At 31.2% G+C, this 21,960-nt stretch overlaps 1 protein-coding gene and 1 long non-coding RNA gene across 3 annotated transcripts in view; one reads left to right on the top strand and one right to left on the bottom strand.

Moving 5' to 3' along the window:
• Positions 1-21,960, bottom strand: part of LOC145293899 (uncharacterized) — a 49,704-nt gene that overhangs the window by 26,526 nt on the left and 1,218 nt on the right. The window contains exon 1 of one of the 2 annotated variants that reach the window (XM_080140676.1): positions 11,591-11,734. The exons of the other annotated variant lie outside the window; for it this stretch is intronic. Within the exon in view, the coding sequence (XP_079996802.1) occupies positions 11,591-11,596 (6 nt within the window). The 5' untranslated portion in view covers positions 11,597-11,734. Of the gene's footprint in view, positions 1-11,590; positions 11,735-21,960 lie in introns of those variants that run through there. 2 annotated transcript variants of the gene reach the window in all.
• Positions 15-20,510, top strand: LOC145293900 (uncharacterized). The gene is made up of 2 exons (XR_013869784.1): positions 15-1,076; positions 20,003-20,510. It is a non-coding gene; the product is annotated as an uncharacterized LOC145293900 (long non-coding RNA).

Genomic DNA, 21,960 nt, shown 5'->3' with positions numbered 1-21,960 from the left:
AGGGCAACTTTTTTATGCTGATTTCAATTCATATTCGTAAACGTGTTTATGCTTAAAGTTCTTAGCATCATAAACTCTGTATTCATCATGTTTAAGTCATTCGCAATGTATCACTGGATGCTGTTCCATGCCACATCGAAGACAGATTCTATCTAGCCCATAGATGGGATCTTGACACGTACAATCATTATTACTATTTTTTGTTTGCCTGTTTTTCAGTTGATTACAATATGGTCGTCTTTAAGTCCAGCGTAAATAAGTTCTTGATGAGCCGTTCTCTTAAGTAATCCAACTTACTAAATTTCCACTACCAACGATTACTATGATACCGTCCCACTGAATACTGTACACTCATTAACCCTTATCCTAGAGTCGCCTCTGACCCTTGATAAGTGGTGACTCTTTTGTAAAAGAAATATACACACATACACACACACTCATATACATATATATAAAATGCGATTCTCTTGGATTTTACTTGTGGAAATGGAAACTTAACCAACTTTTTTGGATTTTGATTTTTGGATTTTACTCTTATTGGATATTTTACCCTTCACCAGACTATCCATTCACGTGAAATCATCTTTTTCTTCACCATATTCCCTCTGCTTCACTATTTGTAACTAAGTAAAATCTATGACTTACTTGTAGTTTCATCAAATACTTTTGCAAGCAAAATCCGATCCCGCATTTTGCTAAATCCTATCCTGATAAGAAGGAAAGTATTTCTTCGAAACTCTGCCGATTAAGGACTATCCACTTATTTTGTGCTTCCTCTTTAAAATTAAATGTTTTTAACTCTTTTTCAAAGTGTTTTTTTAACATGTTTTATTAACTACTTGTTCTTATTTCATTTTCACATGTACTTAAATAATTATCTTTAACAAGACTTAAAGGCAAACCTTCACTTTTTTTTTTTTTTGCATTTTCAGATCATTTTATTCTAGTTGGGGATGGGACATACTACCGGATGCCAAAGATTCACCTGCTATCATACCAACCAAGGGATCTTTTTAAGATTTTAACCATCTCTTTAAGTGCAATTGTTTGTATCTCATTTGCACTTAGTTCACCAGGTAGTTATTGGAATTATTTTTCATGAGTCCAGTTGCTCCTCTAATTACTGGAATGATGAAGATCTTCCTAAAATCCCAGTTTCTTTTCATAAGACTTTTGTATTTTGTTATCTTTTTCCTCTCCCAGCATCATTGAGGATATTAACTTCTGCTAAGGTTGCTAAGGTCCCACGAAGCATCAACTTTATGGCAATCTACCTGCCATATCTAATACCATTAGAGAAAGACGCCTACAATTTGCCGGTCATTGTCTGAGGAGCAAACATGAATTGGTGAGTGATGTATTGCTATGGACTCCATGACATGGACGCGCAAGCAGAGGACGACCTAGATCCACGTACATCCAACAAATAGCACACAGCGCCAACTGTGAACCTGAAGATCTGAGGCAGCTGATGGAAGACAGGAAATTCTGGAGAGGAAGAGTCACATTGGTCCGGGCAAGGAGCCCGTCATGATGATGATGATGAAGGTTACTAGTGGATGATGTATGACTTATTTCGAACGGTTCTTTCTCATATATGTTCGCAGGTGAACATATATTCCATTATGAAGTATGAAATAGAAGGGGAGAAACAGTGCATTCCACACTCTTTTGAATGTTTCGCATGTGCAAAAAAAAAAAAAAAAAATTCCTTCTCATTTCTTTCTTACATCAAATAACCTGAGAAATACTTAATCGAATTAAAATGTAATTTGCAGCATATTTTCATTTGACTTTAGTCTCACTGAAAGATTATTACTAATATAGTAAAAATCATAGTGCTCATCCAGAATTTCTCCCATATTAAAAAATAAAAATGCAGAAAAATCTCTATGATGTACGTACGCGTGACAGAACGAAGAGACCATATTCCAAAAATCACATAAATTGATTAAGTAGTTTTATCTTTAGAAAGAAAAGGATTTTTAAACGCTTTGAAACGATTAATGGGAAATCGTAGGCATTACAAGACTGATCTCGCAACTTTGAATTATTGTTGAATTATGTCCCTTGTCTGTTCAAGATGCAAGACAGTTCCATACTCACTTACTCATATAATTTAATTTTCTTAGTTAAAAATGAAACTATTTGATCAATTTGCGTGAATTTTGGAATATGATATTTTTGTTCTGTCACGAGTATATAGATCATACAGATTTAAAAATTTTTTTGTTTTTTTCAAGTGAGGGGAGGGGAATTTTGGATAAGAACCAAAATAATTGTAAGATTGCATGAGAAACATAGTGTATAACAATGAGTTTTATTGTGAGATTTATTATTATTTTTTTATTGTAGTACTTTGTGGATTACTTTTGTCGGAGCAAACAAATAGACAAGAACTCAACTGATTATTCACATAGGAATAGGAGTAGCAAATAGCAAAAGCTTTTTTTTTTTTTAATTTGATGAATTTCTCATATGGGAGTGGAAAGGATTCCACATTTTCTGAATTGCAAAACCTCATATTTATATTTATAAATTTTTAAAAATATATATAAATTTTGTTTTCATTTTTTTTACTTGCAATTTTTTACTTTAATATATTAAACAGAACACATTTTTAGGCAAATAGTAATACTAAAATTATTGACGCACTGTTCTCTGGCATGGATATGACTGTGTGTAGAAAATAGAGTGAATGCATTATAAATTTCACAATGTAAACATAATACAGCTGATGTTGCATAAGTTTCACAATGTCAACAATATGCAAAGCAATCATTAGGCTCCAAATTCAGCTGATATTGCATAAATTTCACAATTCTAACATGTAGGACAATCATCAGGCTACAAATAACAGCTGATATTGCATAAATTTCACAATTCTAATATGTAGGACAATCATCAGGCTACAAATAACAGCTGATATTGCATAAATTTCACAATTCTAATATGTAGGACAATCATCAGGCTACAAATAACAGCTGATATTTCATAAATTTCACAATTCTAACATGTAGGATAATCATCAGGCTACAAATAACAGCTGATATTTCATAAATTTCACAATTCTAACATGTAGGACAATCATCAGGCTACAAATAACAGCTGATATTTCATAAATTTCACAATTCTAACATGTAGGACAATCATCAGGCTACAAATAACAGCTGATATTGCATAAATTTCACAATTCTAACATGTAGGATAATCATCAGGCTACAAATAACAGCTGATATTTCATAAATTTCACAATTCTAACATGTAGGACAATCATCAGGCTACAAATAACAGCTGATATTTCATAAATTTCACAATTCTAATATGTAGGACAATCATCAGGCTACAAATAACAGCTGATATTTCATAAATTTCACAATTCTAATATGTAGGACAATCATCAGGCTACAAATAACAGCTGATATTGCATAAATTTCACAATTCTAACATGTAGGACAATCATCAGGCTACAAATAACAGCTGATATTGCATAAATTTCACAATTCTAATATGTAGGACAATCATCAGGCTACAAATAACAGCTGATATTGCATAAATTTCACAATTCTAACATGTAGGATAATCATCAGGCTACAAATAACAGCTGATATTGCATAAATTTCACAATTCTAACATGTAGGACAATCATCAGGCTACAAATAACAGCTGATATTGCATAAATTTCACAATTCTAATATGTAGGACAATCATCAGGCTACAAATAACAGCTGATATTGCATAAATTTCACAATTCTAACATGTAGGACAATCATCAGGCTACAAATAACAGCTGATATTGCATAAATTTCACAATTCTAATATGTAGGACAATCATCAGGCTACAAATAACTAGTGTTGGGACGATTCCTAATTTTTATACGATTCCGATTCCGATTCCAGGAAAATATTGATTAACGATTCCGATACCAAGTACGATTCTGATTCCGATTCCTAGGGAATTTATTGTTTTGAAATATACCAGGTAGTTTTATACTTATGGTCGGTAGTTCCCAAATATGTTCCCTAACTTTGGAAGATATATTTTATGTCTACACCGTTGTGTTTTGGTTTAAATAAAATTATTATATAGTAAACTAAACAGAAAAATTAGCAAAATTTATTTTAGAGAAAATTTATTTTACTTAATTGGAATACAGAAAAACAAACTCAAAGAAAATAGAATTTATCCTTCAGAGAAAAAACAAATAAAATAGAATTTATATAACAGAACAAAAACAAGAAAATTAGATAATAAATACACACGATTCAATATTTTGGTCCTCATAATTAACAGATTTAATGAATTAAATAAAAAAAATATAGCGGAAGAGAAAGAAAATATATACTAATTAAATATAAAAAAGATAAATATTTGATTTAATAATTTATAAATGAACGTGCGTAATGAAAAAAAAAAACAATATACCACGTGACATGGCGCCGTAGATACAAAATAACCTTTCCAAAGTTAACGACCATATATGAGAAATACCATTAATCGAAAGTTTTTGTGTTTTATACCAAAAGGTAGGTATAGCGAAAAGTTACAATTAAAGGAATTTCAAAAACGATTTTTTGTTTAGCTATTGATAGTTGTATTTGTGACGGCAGTTCTTCAGGCCTCCATAATTCACAAGGAGTAGTTAACACCTATTATTTTTTTCTTACTTTTTCATTGCTTTTATACGTTGTTTCTAACGTGAAGAATAAGTTTAGCCAAACTAATTTTGAAATAGGGTATATCAAAGGAACACATATAAAAATGATACCACTATAAAAAACAAATGAAATACTAGATAAAATTGAGCAAACATAATTACCAAAATTACAGAAAAAGATTAAAAAAAAAAAAATGGTGAAGTTTGTTGAGTGAAATGAATTATTGAAAGAAAATTAATTGAACTAATAGAAATGTTAAATAAAAAAATGTCACATTTCAATATTTTTTTAATAATTAAATTCTCAGTGTTGTCGAAATTAAAAATTAAGTGATTCTTTTTTATTAGACTTCTTTCGAAGCTTGTTACCTTGAAAAATACATTTAAAATCCTGTTTTTTTTAAATAAATTGAAAAATAAACGCAATTAAAAAAATTTAATTGACAATTGAAATTTTAAAAACATATTAAACATTGAAAAATTACTTATCTCACAAATTAACGTCCAATAAAGTAGATCCAGTCTTCATACAGGAATTCGATTATAATAAATATATCTTTCCCAAACTTAAAAATTAAATCTTTTTTTTTTTTCTTTTTTTTGGAGAGAGAGAGAGTGCTTTAAAATCGCCGGGGAATGCCGCCTAAAATTTTAAAGAAGTAAATTTTAGGAGTTTAGTGCCTTTCAAAGACGGTTATCATAATTTATTATCATCATTTAATTTCCTTTTTTTTCCTCCTCCCCCACACCTTTCCACGTGGTTCAGTAGTTAACCAGTGCTCCTGTTGCTGTCAGTCAGCTATCTTTACCTAAGTTTTAATTTCTAGTTAAAAGAATTTTTCATGAATGGAATCAGCATTTTTAAAGATTATTTTTTTAGTTGTATGTATTGTATTTACTCTTTGAAGTTAAGGAGGGTTAAAAAAAAATGGTGACACATAGATGGTGACGTAGGCAAAAAAAAAAAAAAAAAAAAGACACTGCGATTTCGACCCTCACTAATAAAACTGCTCTGAGTGACTAGTTGGTAATTTTTTGTTCCTTTTCTTTTTTATTTTGCTCCTCCAATTTATTTGGATGCTTCATAGTTAAATGTTTTAACATGTTGGTTGTGGTCATGTTAGATGGTTTTATTCCTCACGATATTTTAATTTGACAGACTTTGCAAATGGCTTTCAACTCATCATCTTCAAAAAGACTTTTTTTTGGACTTTGGGCCATATTAGAAAATTCAGTTTATCTGTAAACAAATAATTTACTATTAAATTTTGTTTTAAAGCTAGTCACTTATTTGGATAATTAATTGAAAATAATCCGCTAAAAAAGACAAAAAGAAAAAAATATAAAGGGATGGGGCGGTAAATTGTACCAACCGGTAGTTAACAAAAAAAACTTATAGAATTTAATTTTTGAAACCAATGTATAAAAGTTTACATAATGAAATGCAAATATGCATTTTCGGGTTTGTATTACTGTACACATAGATTCGAAAAAGTTGTCAAAAAACAAATATATAACAAACAAATATTATCAAAGGCAAGATAAGTTACTTTTCTACCAAACTGGGTAATTTATTTTGTTTTTATTCAATGTAACATGTTTATTCAGCTCGAAAAACATGCAGTGTTTACCGATGTATTGGAAAATTCAAAATGGCGCCCGACACTCTCTTTAACATGGTAAGTTCGGGAAAAGGTGTCATAAATAATAAACTAGACAAAATACTATTAAAAACCCGCCGAATATATGTCAAAATATGTCATGGTAACATATATTGAGCGAGTTTCTAGCAGTATTTTGTATAGTTTATTATTTATAACATCTTTTCCTGAACTTACCGTGTTAAAGAGAGTGTCGGGCGCCATTTTGAATTTTCCAATACATCGGTAAACACTGTATGCTTTTCGAGCTGAATAAACATGTTACATTGAATAAAAACCCGAAAAATATATCCAGTTAGGTAGAAAAATAACTTATCTTGCCTTTGATAACATTTATTTGTTATATATTTGTTTTTTGACAACTTTTTCGAATCTATGTGTACAGTAATACAAACCCGCATTTTCTTTTGAATTTTTTTTTTGGTTGACTGTGTTCAATTCACACATTGTTGATGCGGTTCAATATTGCTAAACTATAAGTCCTTAGTAAAATTCTATTTATAAATACTTTTTAAAATGAAATTATTTAATTAATCGTAAATATTATTTAGACATAAAAATTAATTGATTAAAAAACCTTTTAAAAATATATATATTAATTTCTTTTTCGTTCGGCAAAAAACTGCGCAAAACACTTTTAATTTTCAATTTAAAAATCTAGAAAAAAGATTATATTATTCTGCTTTTAATATAATCAAATTCAGGGTTTTATCTTTCTGGAGAAAAAAAAAATGATGGATTTTATTTCAATGAAATTAAAAAAAAAAAAACTTGACTGAATTGAATTAATTACCCTTAAATTAACGAAGGGGTTATTTAATAACTTTAGGTTTGGAAGAGATAGGTATGGGGTCGATTTTTTTGAAACTTCAAAAGAAACCGACTACTGTCAAAACTTTGCGAAATAATACAACGTGATCAATTTCATTTTAGAGATATTTCTTTCAAAAGCCTTCTTTTAAAAAAAGAAAAAAAAAAGTATATTGTTCTATTAAACCTTTTACTGTTTAAATAATTTGACTTTGCTCGTTCTATTTTAAGAAAATATAAGTTGAAAAAGCATTTTCATTCACTATTAGAAGATTTGTCAGTAAAAAAAAACAGTGGCCAAAAAGATAAGCGTTTTTTTTTGTTTTTTTTACTCGCAATGTAGAGCCCTGCATACTTTTCAAGTTAACTCTTTTGTAGTTTTGATTACAATAGATCTGAATGAATGAACCTTGTAAGGGAGGGGCACTAAGCATTGCCCTGTTAATAATGAATTTCTTTGGTTTCTTTTTATTTCTCTCTTGCGGTTAGAAATATCAGGAAATTTTTTTATTTTTTTCAACATCAGACTAAAAGAATCGTAATTAAGGAATCGGAAAATTAAGGTATTTTTTAACGATGCGATTCCGATTCCGATACCTCCCAAAATACACGATTCTTACGATTAACGATTCCGATTCCGATTAATCGTCCCACCACTACAAATAACAGCTGATATTCCATAAATTTCACAATTCCAATATGTAGGACAATCATCAGGCTACAAATAACAGCTGATATTGCATAAATTTCACAATTCTAATATGTGAGACAATCATCAGACTACAAATAACAGCTGATATTGCATAAATTTCACAATTCCAATATGTGAGACAATCATCAGGCTACAAATAACAGCTGATATTGCATAAATTTCACAATTCTAATATGTGAGACAATCATCAGGCTACAAATAACAGCTGATATTGCATAAATTTCACAATTCTAATATGTGAGACAATCATCAGACTACAAATAACAGCTGATATTGCATAAATTTCACAATTCTAATATGTGAGACAATCATCAGACTACAAATAACAGCTGATATTGCATAAATTTCACAATTCCAATATGTAGGACAATCATCAGGCTACAAATAACAGCTGATATTGCATAAATTTCACAATTCCAATATGTGAGACAATCATCAGACTACAAATAACAGCTGATATTGCATAAATTTCACAATTCCAATATGTGAGACAATCATCAGGCTACAAATAACAGCTGATATTGCATAAATTTCACAATTCCAATATGTAGGACAATCATCAGACTACAAATAACAGCTGATATTGCATAAATTTCACAATTCCAATATGTAGGACAATCATCAGGCTACAAATAACAGCTGATATTGCATAAATTTCACAATTCCAATATGTAGGACAATCATCAGGCTACAAATAACAGCTGATATTGCATAAATTTCACAATTCCAATATGTGAGACAATCATCAGACTACAAATAACAGCTGATATTGCATAAATTTCACAATTCTAATATGTGAGACAATCATCAGGCTACAAATAACAGCTGATATTGCATAAATTTCACAATTCCAATATGTGAGACAATCATCAGACTACAAATAACAGCTGATATTGCATAAATTTCACAATTCCAATATGTGAGACAATCATCAGGCTACAAATAACAGCTGATATTGCATAAATTTCACAATTCCAATATGTAGGACAATCATCAGACTACAAATAACAGCTGATATTGCATAAATTTCACAATTCCAATATGTGAGACAATCATCAGGCTACAAATAACAGCTGATATTGCATAAATTTCACAATTCCAATATGTAGGACAATCATCAGACTACAAATAACAGCTGATATTGCATAAATTTCACAATTCCAATATGTGAGACAATCATCAGGCTACAAATAACAGCTGATATTGCATAAATTTCACAATTCCAATATGTAAGACAATCATCAGGCTACAAATAACAGCTGATATTGCATAAATTTCACAATTCCAATATGTAGGACAATCATCAGGCTACAAATAACAGCTGATATTGCATAAATTTCACAATTCCAATATGTAGGACAATCATCAGGCTACAAATAACAGCTGATATTGCATAAATTTCACAATTCCAATATGTGAGACAATCATCAGACTACAAATAACAGCTGATATTGCATAAATTTCACAATTCCAATATGTGAGACAATCATCAGGCTACAAATAACAGCTGATATTGCATAAATTTCACAATTCCAATATGTGAGACAATCATCAGGCTACAAATAACAGCTGATATTGCATAAATTTCACAATTCCAATATGTAGGACAATCATCAGACTACAAATAACAGCTGATATTGCATAAATTTCACAATTCCAATATGTGAGACAATCATCAGGCTACAAATAACAGCTGATATTGCATAAATTTCACAATTCCAATATGTAGGACAATCATCAGACTACAAATAACAGCTGATATTGCATAAATTTCACAATTCCAATATGTAAGACAATCATCAGGCTACAAATAACAGCTGATATTGCATAAATTTCACAATTCCAATATGTAAGACAATCATCAGGCTACAAATAACAGCTGATATTGCATAAATTTCACAATTCCAATATGTAGGACAATCATCAGGCTACAAATAACAGCTGATATTGCATAAATTTCACAATTCCAATATGTGAGACAATCATCAGGCTACAAATAACAGCTGATGTTGCATAAATTTCACAATTTCAACAATACAGTTGATGTGTCAAGGAACAGTGAGTAGGGAGTTTATGTTTATCTCTGGTAAAAGTTTTGATCACATGTATTTGTATTTTTTGCCTGTGATTAGGAACTGTAATAAAATGAGGAAATGTTGAGGATGCCTAAGTTTACTAAGTCCATAAATATGTAGTAAGAAAGAGGTGGGGGGAGAGGGGGGGGCGGTGCACTAATGTAAATAAAATAGTTACAAACGAGTAAATTACTATGGGGGGAAACTCCTCCACTCCTTCTACTCCTTTTGATTTGCAACACACCCAAAATGACACTATGACAGTGTCAATTTTATTTGTTTATTTATTTATTGTACCTTTCACCTACTGAATTATTTTGTGAAAATAGGAAACATGACAACAGGTAAAATGGTTTTGAACAAAGCCCAGAAAGAAAGAAAAAGAGAAAGTAAAAGACAGAAAGAGAGAGAGAGAGTCTTTAACTTTTAAGTAAAAGTCTACATTACTGCCATCCATATATATTTTTTAATAATAATAATATTAAATTTTTTACTAGTTATGTTTTTACTTTATTAACTTTTGTTTTTAATTAAATTCTGTAAATTCAAAGAAAAAAAAAATGAAAAAATTTAAGATATAACTTATGCAAAAATTAAATTTTTTAATATCTTGGGGTTGTTTGTCCCAATTAAAAAACAGAAAAATCTTTATGGTGTACATACTTGTCATGAATCGATCATGTCATATTTCAAAAATTACGTAAATTGATCAATCAGTTATTTCTGTTAACTAAGAAAATCAAATTTTGTGAAGAGACGAGGATGGCATGTCTCACTTCGTCAAATCTTTAAAATTCATCACTGGTTATCTCCCTTTTAACAACCCCCCTCCAGAAAGAGATTAAAATCAGCCTAGTAATGGCTACAATTAATAGTAAATTGCTGAAAATCAATAAATAAATGATTTTCTATACAAAATAATAACTATTTGATCAACTTACATGATTTTTGGAATACGATATTTTCATTCCGCGATGGTTACGTACACCATAAAGATTTTCCTGTATTTTTTTTTTTTTTTTAATTAGGTTGAATTCTGGACAAGCACTAATAACTTAACTTGTGCCTTAACTTTTCCTATGATTCTCACTATATTAATATCGATTAAAGTGATAGTTTAAAATTAAATTTTAAAAAAAATATATGCATATCAGGGTTAATCTAGGAACGACTTAAAAAAAAACAAAAAAATAGTAAAAACAGGTTTCTTGGAATTTTCTTATAAAAATGAAAAATAAACGAAACAAAAAATGGTATTATTGCATAATGACACTCTCAGCTATCCCTCGCCCGAAAGTGAAATAAGACTCGCCTTTTCCTTTTTTTTTTTTTTTTTTTTTTTTCAAAGCTGATTACATATCAGCACTCTAAAAAACTTTGTGAGAAGTAGTTTTAAAAAATATTATTTTAAAATTTAGAGTGAGGGATCACTTTCGGATATAAATTTAATGTAAAATGATTCACATTTCTTTTTTTTTTCTTTTTCTTTATACCAGTATCTACAAATCATAGCAGTGGTAAGGTCATAAAACCACACGTAATCACCTAAAAATGTAGAATCTCATTTTATATTTGGCGAAAGTGTAGTATAGTTAACAACTCAAAAAAGGGCCTGGGGTGGACGAATATATAACAAATAACTTTTACCAAACACTAATGTACTCTTCTACCTACCTGCATATGCTTTGAGTATTAATACTGATTGTAAGATGCACTTGTTATCATCACTTTTGATCTACAGTTAGAGTAAAAAGCTTATCCCAGCAACTGGCAATCACCTCCACTACTTAGACTAACCATTTAAAAAAAAAAGAAAAAATTCCACTGACACTTTTTGGGCGCTTCTTGATATAACACTCCTTAAATAAAATTCTAATTTTAGAAAATATTTAAGATATTTATATTAAAATAGTTACTTTTCAACTTCTGCTTTTCCATCTAACAGAAGACTTGTCAGTGTTATATCAAGGAAAAGACCTTTCTGAGTAATAGTTATGTAATTCCAGTTTAATTTCAACACTCTACATACAAAAATAACTAGTCTTTTTTTGAAAGGATTCTTTTTTATACAAAACAGTTAGAAACCCACTCAATATATGTTATCATTACATATATTGAGTAGGTTTCTAACAGTATTTTGTATAATTTTTTATTTTTAAGTAATTATCAAAACTTTACATATTTACGTGTCAATTCACGGCCGTTTTCCTTGTTTTTACCTAACACTCGACACTATATGTTTTTTGAACTGAATAAACATTTTAAAGTGAGTAAAACAACTAAAAACTTTTCCAAATAGGTAGAAGAGTAACTTATCTTGCCTTTGATAACATTTGTTTGTTATATATTTGAATTTTGGACCACTTTTTCGAATCTCTGTGGATTGTAAAACATACCTTCTAAGTTTTGTTATTTCAAACACTTTCATTTAAATTAGTGACAATCACAAAAAGAAAAATTGGTTTTTCTTCGTTGTAATAACGAAAATCAGAATATTGAATTTTAAATAAAGCCAATAGTATCTACTTAACTGTCATGTCACATATCCAAAAATTACAAGAACGATAAGATAAAAAAATTAATTACTAATGAAAACAGTTTTTGCCTTGATAGAGTTCAAAACCTGCTTTGAAATCTAGTAGGTGATACTATTTTCTCTTCCTGCAACCTTTTTTGCCACAGAAAAGACGTTGCGAGCCTGTCTTTGCTTTATCGTTATTTTCATGGCAAGTGCTTGTCTGAGCTCTAATCTATGGTCTCCCTTGACGGATTTTCACAAAAAAACACTCGACTAGCTATTACCACTATCAAAAATTTCACCCACTTCCTATCTGTGCCAAAATCTAAACACATATTCCATGAACAAAGCTTCTTTCCTCGAATTGCTTGCCCGTGGAACACTGTTCTGCTGGCCTGCTTTCCAGCTGACTGCAATATCATAGCCTTCAAGTCCAATATAAACAAGTTCTTGTTAAACCGTCCCCTTAAATAATCAAATTCTACCCATCTTACACCATTAGCAATTACTGACCACCTTACATTCATTAACCCTTATCCTCGAGTGGCCTTCAAACCTTGATAAGTGATGACTCCCTTGTTAAAAAAAAAAAAAAGCAAAAATTAAGTTTTACTAAATTCGCCAAAGATTTTCAGTTTTCAGAAAATATTTACCTCCTTTCTTACGCTTCGTACTCACCCTTTTCGTTTTTTGCGAAACTCAATTTTCTGTAATTCTCTTTAAAAACTGATTTCATTGATATTTAATTTTCTACCTGATCGTTTTTCGTAATTTTTGGATATGTTCATTATTGTGACATGACAATTAAGTAGAGACCATTGGTTTCATTTGAAATTCAATATTTTGATTTTCTAATTTCCTTTGTAAAAAAAAATAAAATAAAAAAATACCTGATCAAATTAAGTGATTTTTTATGAGAACTTTATCCTATGACGGATACGTACAATATAGTTCGTTTTAATACCTCCGTTTGTTAATGTCTTTGGTAAACCAGACAAGCACCCGTTTTTATTGGGGGGGGGGGGTAACTACAATTTTTTAGTTACTGCACATCGTCTTTCAGATAAAATTATATGGGCCAAGAAACAGAACAATTATTTTAGAAAAAACGTGAACTCGAACTACTAGAAAAAAATATATTGTTTTTGTAGATTTCGGTGTGCTGAAAGAAAAAAAAAAAAATCTGAACCCCGTATCCGTCGCAAATTAATAGTTTTGGAGATATTAATATTTTTCCAAGGGATTATTTTCTTTGTAAAATCAGCTATAATGACGTAACGACATTTCACTGACTTCATTTACGCTATGCACGGGAGGTAGTGATGTGACATTTCATGAATACATGGCTGAAATTTTAAATCACAAAAAAAATTTTCATAAGATTAAAAAAAACAATAGTTTTCACCCCATTTAATAGTAAAAATAATGCAATCAGTAAGTTTTCACAACCGGTTTACAAAAAAACATGAACTTGAATTAGTAGAAAAATATTTAATAGTTTTGGAGATATTAATATTTTTCTAAGGGATTTTTGGCCTATTCCTTTTTTTTTTGTTTATGTATTATTAATTAATGTTATTATTGTGGGGAAAAGAAGTAAAGAGAGCGAGACAGAGAATCGAATTTACGAGGTTCTTTCGTAGAAAATATATCAACATAACAAACAAGGTTAACTCTCAATTTATAAAAGGAAAAAGATTTATTACATTTTAGGAAATATTTTCATTTATGAGTGAACAAAAGGGGAAATTAGTTTGAGATTTCGAGGAAGTTTGAGTTGATAATTCAAGAGCCGTGATTAGTTCACGGGTCTGTAAATCGTAAAGAAAACTTCCTCACTCAACTATATAAAATAATTTTCACTGAAAGTTTTTGAGTAGAGTTAATTAATCACTCTGGAAGGTTCATTGAAAAATGTGAGAAGTTTTAAAATAATTATTTTCATAAACTTAATTTCAAGTGAGCATACGATAATAAAAGGGGGAATGCAAAAGTTAGTTACTGTTTCTGTGTCTGTGTGTTCGCCTACATTGTCTGATTAGCTGACTGTTATGTTCAAAGTGTTGTCGTGTTAGAGTTGAGTTGCAGACAGTAGTGATATATGCCTTCCAGCACTATCTCTGAATTTTTGTTAACTGTTTTTTTTTGGAAAATACAGAGCTCTTTTAAAGATTCTCATCGACTCCCACAGACACCGAATTTCCGACAGCTTGGAAAATTCTCTGATTGGTCAGAAAATGAAAACATTGAATTTTTAAAGTAATTTAGTAAAAAGGCGCCTCTAGCCACATGCGCAGAAAACGTTTCGGGGCACTTGAACTTCCGGCAGTGAAAGAGTGAACATCGTAGTTCACCATAGATTATTTTCTTTGTATAATCAGCTATAATGGCGTAAGTCGGCTGTCTACGCATGCACACAGACTGAAGAGAAATCATTTATTTTTAACAATTTGCATTTTATTAGTTTCCATAATTAAAAAGTAAATATCACAACGCATTATTTTATTTGTTTCGGTAGTATTTTCTTACATGATGCGTTCGTGTGCGCACGAGCGTAGTAAAGTAACTTGTCAAATCGCGAAGGAATCTTTAGCGGACATTTGAAATAACAAGACAGTATTTTAAGAAAATGTTATTTACTTTTTGTGTTAGGTAGTTTTTAATGCTTTTTAATTGATCTAAAAAATTAAGTTTTCATGAGCCGTTTACAAAAACATGTTTTTCGTTCTTTTTTTTTTAGTGGGGGGGGGCATTCAATTATAGAACTTATATAGCTTAATAGGTGCTTCTGCAGTTTAATTAACCGTTTTTTTCTGTAAGCAATGCACCAACATTTATCGAGCAGAGTACTGCTTAACATTTCACAAAAAATTCTGTGTTTACAAAAACCCCAATATAAACAGAATTTTTGTGAAATGTTAAACAATACTCTGCTTGATAAATGTCGGCGTGTTACTTAGAGAAAAATGGTTAATTAAACTGCAGAAGCACCTGTTAAGCTATACAAGTTTTATAACAGAATCTCCCCCCCTAAAAAAAAAGTACGAAAATCATAAAAATGTTTTTGTAAACCGTTCGTGAAAACTTCATTTTGTAGATCAATTAAAAAGCATTAAAAACTACATAACATAAAAAAAATTGTTATTTCAAAAGTTCGCTAAAGATTCCTTCGCATGCAGGTGGCAAGTCGCTTTACTACCCTCGTGCGCATGCGAATGTATCATGAAAGAAAATACTACCACACGTTAGCACGTAGCGTAAACTCTAGAAGTGTAAGCCATTTTGAGTTTCAGAACAGTTTCAGATGGTTCGCTGTTACACACAAGTCTTGGGAGGTGACTTGTTTGTAGTAGACAGTTTTACAGAACAAAATATTCTTACCGTGTCAAAACCCGGGAAAGAACATGTGAAATTGCTCCAGAAAAGGTTTAATATTTATGAAGCAATTCTGGTTTCTGCTTGGTTGGTAGCAGAACGTGAATTAATTTGATTCGTCAGTTCTTAGCAGCATCGTTTATAAATAGAATCGTCCGACTGTGTGGGATCATACCCCATTATAAGTCCATTTTGATGGGATGTCTCCTAGCGGCTTCGGCTGCAGGGAGATAGGGTAGTACAAGTCAAGGATTCGTCACTTGACACTCAACCCAACAAGTAAGGGGCCGGGAATCGGCCCAGCACCTGTTGGACTGAGGTACACCGCCTGGGTAATACCTAGGAGGTCCACCCTTCCAGGCCTTGCCACCGGGCTTTCCGGTGGGCCAAGTTTATTGCTTGCTGCCTGAGGCTCCCCGACCGGGGAATGCTGACGGGGTTACACAGGCAATTTTTTAAATTGCAGGAGTGCCCCTCCTTTAGGGAAGCCTGCGGGGTTCCCACTTTCCAGGCCTTGTGCCAAATATTGCCGATGTGGGCGGCAATTAAATAACTACCCCATTAACTTCACTATGATGGGATGTGTCTCCTAGCGGCTTCGGCTGCAGGGAGACAGGGTAGTACAAGTCAAGGATTCGTTACTTGACACTCAGCCCAACAGGTGAGGGGCCGGGAACCGGCCCAGCACCTGTTGGACTGAGGTGTACCGCCTGGGTAATACCTAGGAGGTCCACCCTCCTAGGCCTTGCCACCGGGCTTTCCGGTGGGGCAAGTTTATTGCTTGCTGCCTGAAGCGCCCCGACCAGGGAATGCCGACGGGGTTACTCAGGCAATTTTTAAAAATTGCAGGAGTGCCCCTCCTTTAGAGGAGCCTGCGGGGTTCCCACTTTCCGGCCTTGTGCCACATAATGCTGATGTGGGCAGCATTTAAATATATACCCCATTATACACCCAAAATATTGCAACGAAATGGCAGAATATAGTTCCAAAGTTCAGGGGTTAATACTACGAAAATGGTAAATTCGCGATAGAAATGGTTATCATATTCTTTTTAAGCACACTGAAATCTACAAGAAAAATATTTTTTTTCTACTAGTTCCAATTCACGCTTTTTCTAAAATAAATAAATGATGTTCTCTCGTTTGGAATATAGATAACCTCTTAAAAAGTCGTAAATAAAATAAATAAAATAAAATAAAGAGGGTGGGTCAGACCGAACCTTCCCCAAAGTAAAAAAAAAAAAAAAAAAAAAATCAAATAACAATAATAATAATAATAATGGCGGTAGAGGGGGAGGGTCTGAAAGCCCCAACGTCAAAAATTAGTTCAAGAAATGGGGGATCGATTTACTAAAACGTTGTATGTGAAATTGAACCTTCCTTTCTTTCAAATCTTTAAATATTGACTTTTTTCTTTCTTTTTTTTTTTTTTTTAATAATGTGATAGATTAGCATACAATGTCAATAATCTGCAGAAATAGTTGAAAAAGACGAAAAGGAAAAAAATTGTAGGGGGGGGGGGAAGTTCACATGAACCCGTACTTAATTGTCAAGTATATGTTGAAAATACTATTTTTAAATAGTAATATAGGTACCTTCAACGCGCGCCACAGTTTTACCCCCCCCCTATATGTAACGATGTAACTGTAATTTAATATTATCATTCTAACTTTTTTACCATTTAAAAGAACTTTCAAATAAACTACTAATATTAAAAAAAATTTACAACATATAAAAATAATGAAAATACGAGACAAAAATCGTGTTTACATTATCGACGTTTTAAAACAACGTTCCTATGTAGTGACGTTTTTGAAGCCGTAGACACAATCATAATTTAAAAATCCAGCAAAAATCAAATAATAGTCATATCTTCCTGAAATTTTCGATATTTATTCATTATTAAATAAACTTACATAATAAAAGTAGGTTTCGTTAAATATATTAGAGGAAATATATATATTTTTTAGGTGTTCTACCCCCTATATTTCATGGCTCGAAAGTTAAGCAAAATAAATGTAGGTCGCTAAAAATTTCAACATTTTTTTAAAGCTGAAAAGATCAAATAATAAAAAAAATAGTTATATATACTAGCATGGGTGCCCAGCGTTTGCCGGGTGTGAGGTGTATGCTGAGCAAAAAAAAAAAAACAGGCCAATTTTTTTAACTTTGACCCCTATTATGACCCCTTAACATTTATTGTTTAGGGCTCTAATCAAGTTATTAAGTTAGATCCATGTCCAAGGAACCTTTATCTAAAATTTCAAGTGTTTAGACCCAAAATTGTCGGAGGAGTTTGGTAGAGTTCTTAAAGGTCAAACCGTTGAACTTTGACCCCTTAACAGCCAAATTTCTGTCCGAAAACGGATTACAAAGATTTTCCCAAATCTCAGTACCCTGTATATCAAATTTCGAGTCTGTAGACTAAAAATTGACAGAGTTTGCGTAGGGAAATGTACACAGACAGACACACAGACACGTTCACACACATTATATATATATATATATATATATATATATATATATATATATATATAATCCTGTTATTTATTTCACTTACTTTAAAGTTTTAAATAAAATTGGACATAAAATCAATATTATTATGTTAAAAAAAACTTTCTTGATAATTTTTTTCTCAGTAATGTAACTATTTGAATTACAACATACACACGCACACACACACACACACACACACACACACACACACACAAAAACAGAATTAAAAAAAATAATTATTCTTAAAAAGCTTTAAATGATATTAAATTCAAACATTACACAATATGAAGTTTAAACAGATTTTTTAATAACAGGTTTTCAATAATAAAAATATATATTCATATAAGAGAATATAAGACTATTGAGATATTAAAATCCAAAATCGGCCTAAAAAAATTTGTTTTGATTTTATTATTTAAATTGATAGAGGGTGATCCTTATGTTTTACGCCTTGTTTCAAAAAAGTATGGAGGCCTGTAAGCAACATTATCTTTAGATACATAATTTATTAAGTCTCGTTTGTGTAGTTCATTAATAATAATCTATTTGTTTTACAAAAGGTAAGTTTTATATTGTTTTTATCCATAGCAAAAAAAAGAAAAAACATAACTTCCATTAACAATTATAACACGAATGTCCATCCATAGAAATTGACAAACACACAAAATGATGACGTCATTATTAATGTGTACAAAATAGTGACGTTTTACACATCACCGTGAATATACCTATAGTAAAATATCTAAAAATCACAAATTCATCAAGTAGAGAGTTATTTATAGTTAAAAAGAATTGTTACGGAAAATTGGGTAAAATTGCATTTTTCTTAAGACTTTATAAAGTAGATTGAAGAAGGAACGAATATTTTAAAATTACTTGCTCATGGCGTGTAATATTTGTTGTCTATAGCGATAGTTTTTTTGTTTTTTTTTACTAAAAACACAGTTTGTTTTACTCTTATAGCTTTTTGCTGGTTTTCTAACAATATTTTGTATATTTTTTTAGTTTGAACTCATTTTCCCAAACTTAACATATTCAACCGAGACCTCGCTGCCATTTGTCTTTTTCAAATATATCGATAAACACTCCATGTTTTTTCAACCGATTCAACATTTTACATTAAATAAAAACACTAAAAAAATTATCCAGTTAGATAGAAAAGTAACTTATCTTTCCTTTGATAACATTTATCTTCTTCTCTTCTCTATCTATCTTCTATCTATCTTCTTTCTATCTATCTATATAAATAAAATAAAATAATTTTTTCCCATGTGAGTTTGACCTTAATAGGATTAAAAATCACAACATTACATTCAAATGTCCCCACACTTCAGCACAGGATCTGAGGTGTGCTATAGGCCTACAACCCTTACAGTTCCTTGATATTTGTACATTACTATATTTTTCCGGTGAGAGTTCACTGCCACAATCGGTTAGAATCAATGGAATCTTTTCTCTCTATTCGATTCATACTCCGCACGCGACCACTTAACACCGCTGAGGATACGTCCACAGAGGAATATACGAGGAACACCGGTTTGAGTTCTTAGTTGCTTAAAAAATATGGGATGGCATTTTTCCATCGGGTGAAATGCGACTTTACATTCCAGTTTTTCTGTGAGTTACTTGTGCCATTTTATAAATTTCTTCTTCTTTTTTCCCTTTTTTACTCCCTTTATATTTCTTCTCTTTTTGTAGGGTGGTGGTGGAGAGGGTGAGGATTAATTAAATGAAACGAACTAACATTGGATTCCAGTTTTTACAAGAAACTTTAACAGTCAGCCGTCAGCGTTCTTCAAATCTTGCACTGATTAGTCGCTTTAATATTTTATTTAGTGTCTTTATACTTCTATTATGTTTGCATTGATTTCATACGTGATACTAGGGGGGTGGGAACTGACTTCCTATTTTCGGATTATTTACTTATTCATTATTTATTTCTATACATTGCATTTCTGAGAGTTTCATTAACACAATTAACACTATGCTATCGATATTGGAATCAGATGACATTCAAATTGGTTAACAGCGACAACAAAGAAAACAATACAAAAAAAAAGAAACCATAAGAAACCAAAACAAACCAACATTAAAAAAAAATTAAAAACACGGTCAGTTTCCGGGTTTAATTATTCATTTTTTTTTCTTTTTCATTGAAACAAAGAAAAATAAATAAATAAAATCTAATAAACATATTTTCATTATACACGGTAAGTTTTATTTTTTTAAATTTTGTTTTTCCATTAAAAAAAACAAAAAAATTAGATTTAAATAAACATATTTGCATTTTATGCAGTAACTTTTTGAGGGTTTTTCTTTTTTTTCCTTTGGTATTCTTTCACGTTCGTTTTGTTTTTTATTCCATTCAATTTTACACGTCATATATTAGCTAAACCAGGGCGGGGGGGGGGGCATCTATAAATATTAAAAGCTAAAATGTGTGTGTGTGTGTGTGTGCGTTTCACCCTAAACTCGGCCTCCTCCTGCTACTACGACAATGACGTCATGTTCGACCTAGAAAACGTTGACGTTAGTTTCAACCATCTGCAAGTGTTTTTAAAGGGTTAATTTTATCCGTTCTCAATTGTGTGTCTCTTTGGCGTAGAGGTAACATGTCAGGCATTTTTTTTCCGCCTTAGCCTCGATGCTTCAGGTTTGAGCCTGTCTTCCTACCTAAACTTTTTTTTCTCTTTTACACATTTTTTTTCCTTTTTTTTTTTTTTTTTACATTTGTTCGCGGTTTTGCTTTGTTTTGGTTTTTCCAAGTTTTTATAACATCGTGGTTTTTTTTATAATATTAAAACAGGATCCCCCTTCCTACATGCACAACTCCAAACACCCAGGCAACGCCGGATACCCACCCCCGCTAGTTTGTTATATATTTGCTTTTTTGACAACTTTTTCGAATCTATGTGCATAGTAAAGCAAACCCAAAACACAATATCAGTTATTCTATTTGATGAATTTTCATAATTTTTTAATATATTACTATTTTCGACATTAGACATTTAGCAGAGAAGCCAACAAACGAATAAAAGGGGGGGGGTAAAAAATTATATAACAAATAAATGTTATCAAAAGCAAGATAAGTTGCTTTTCTACCTAGCTGAATAGGTTTTTAGTGGTTCTACCCACTTTAAAGCGTTTATTCATTTCGAAAACCATATAGTGTCTAGCGTTAAGTGAGAACAAAAGAAATGGCCGCGACTTGACACCTAACTATTTGAAGTTATGATGCAAAAAAAAAAAAAAATAATGCTGATGAAATAAAAAAAAGTATGCAAACTGTTAGAAACCCATCGAATATTACCGTGACAATGTCACGGCGTGACATATATTGGGTAGGTTTATAACAGCCTTTTGTATAATTTTTTTTTCTTTTAAGCCATTATCGAAACTTTAAATATGTAGGTGTCAATTCACGGCCATTTTTCTTGTTTTCACCCAACACTCGACACTGTCTGTATGCTTTTCGAACTGAATAAACCTTTTAAAGTCAGTAAAACAACTAAAAACGTTCCCAGGTAGGTAGAAGAGTAATCTTGCCTTTGATAAAATTTGTTTTGTTGTACATTTGAATTTTTGACAATTTTTTCGTACCTCTGTGAATTGCAAAACAAACCGGTTTTGTGTGTTTTAACGTATTTTAAAGATTT

Source organism: Euprymna scolopes, chromosome 15 (genome assembly GCF_053919585.1).
Source record: "Euprymna scolopes isolate OS-2025 chromosome 15, ASM5391958v1, whole genome shotgun sequence".
Lineage (NCBI taxonomy): Eukaryota > Metazoa > Mollusca > Cephalopoda > Sepiida > Sepiolidae > Euprymna > Euprymna scolopes.
This window is presented reverse-complemented; position numbering and strand designations above follow the sequence as displayed.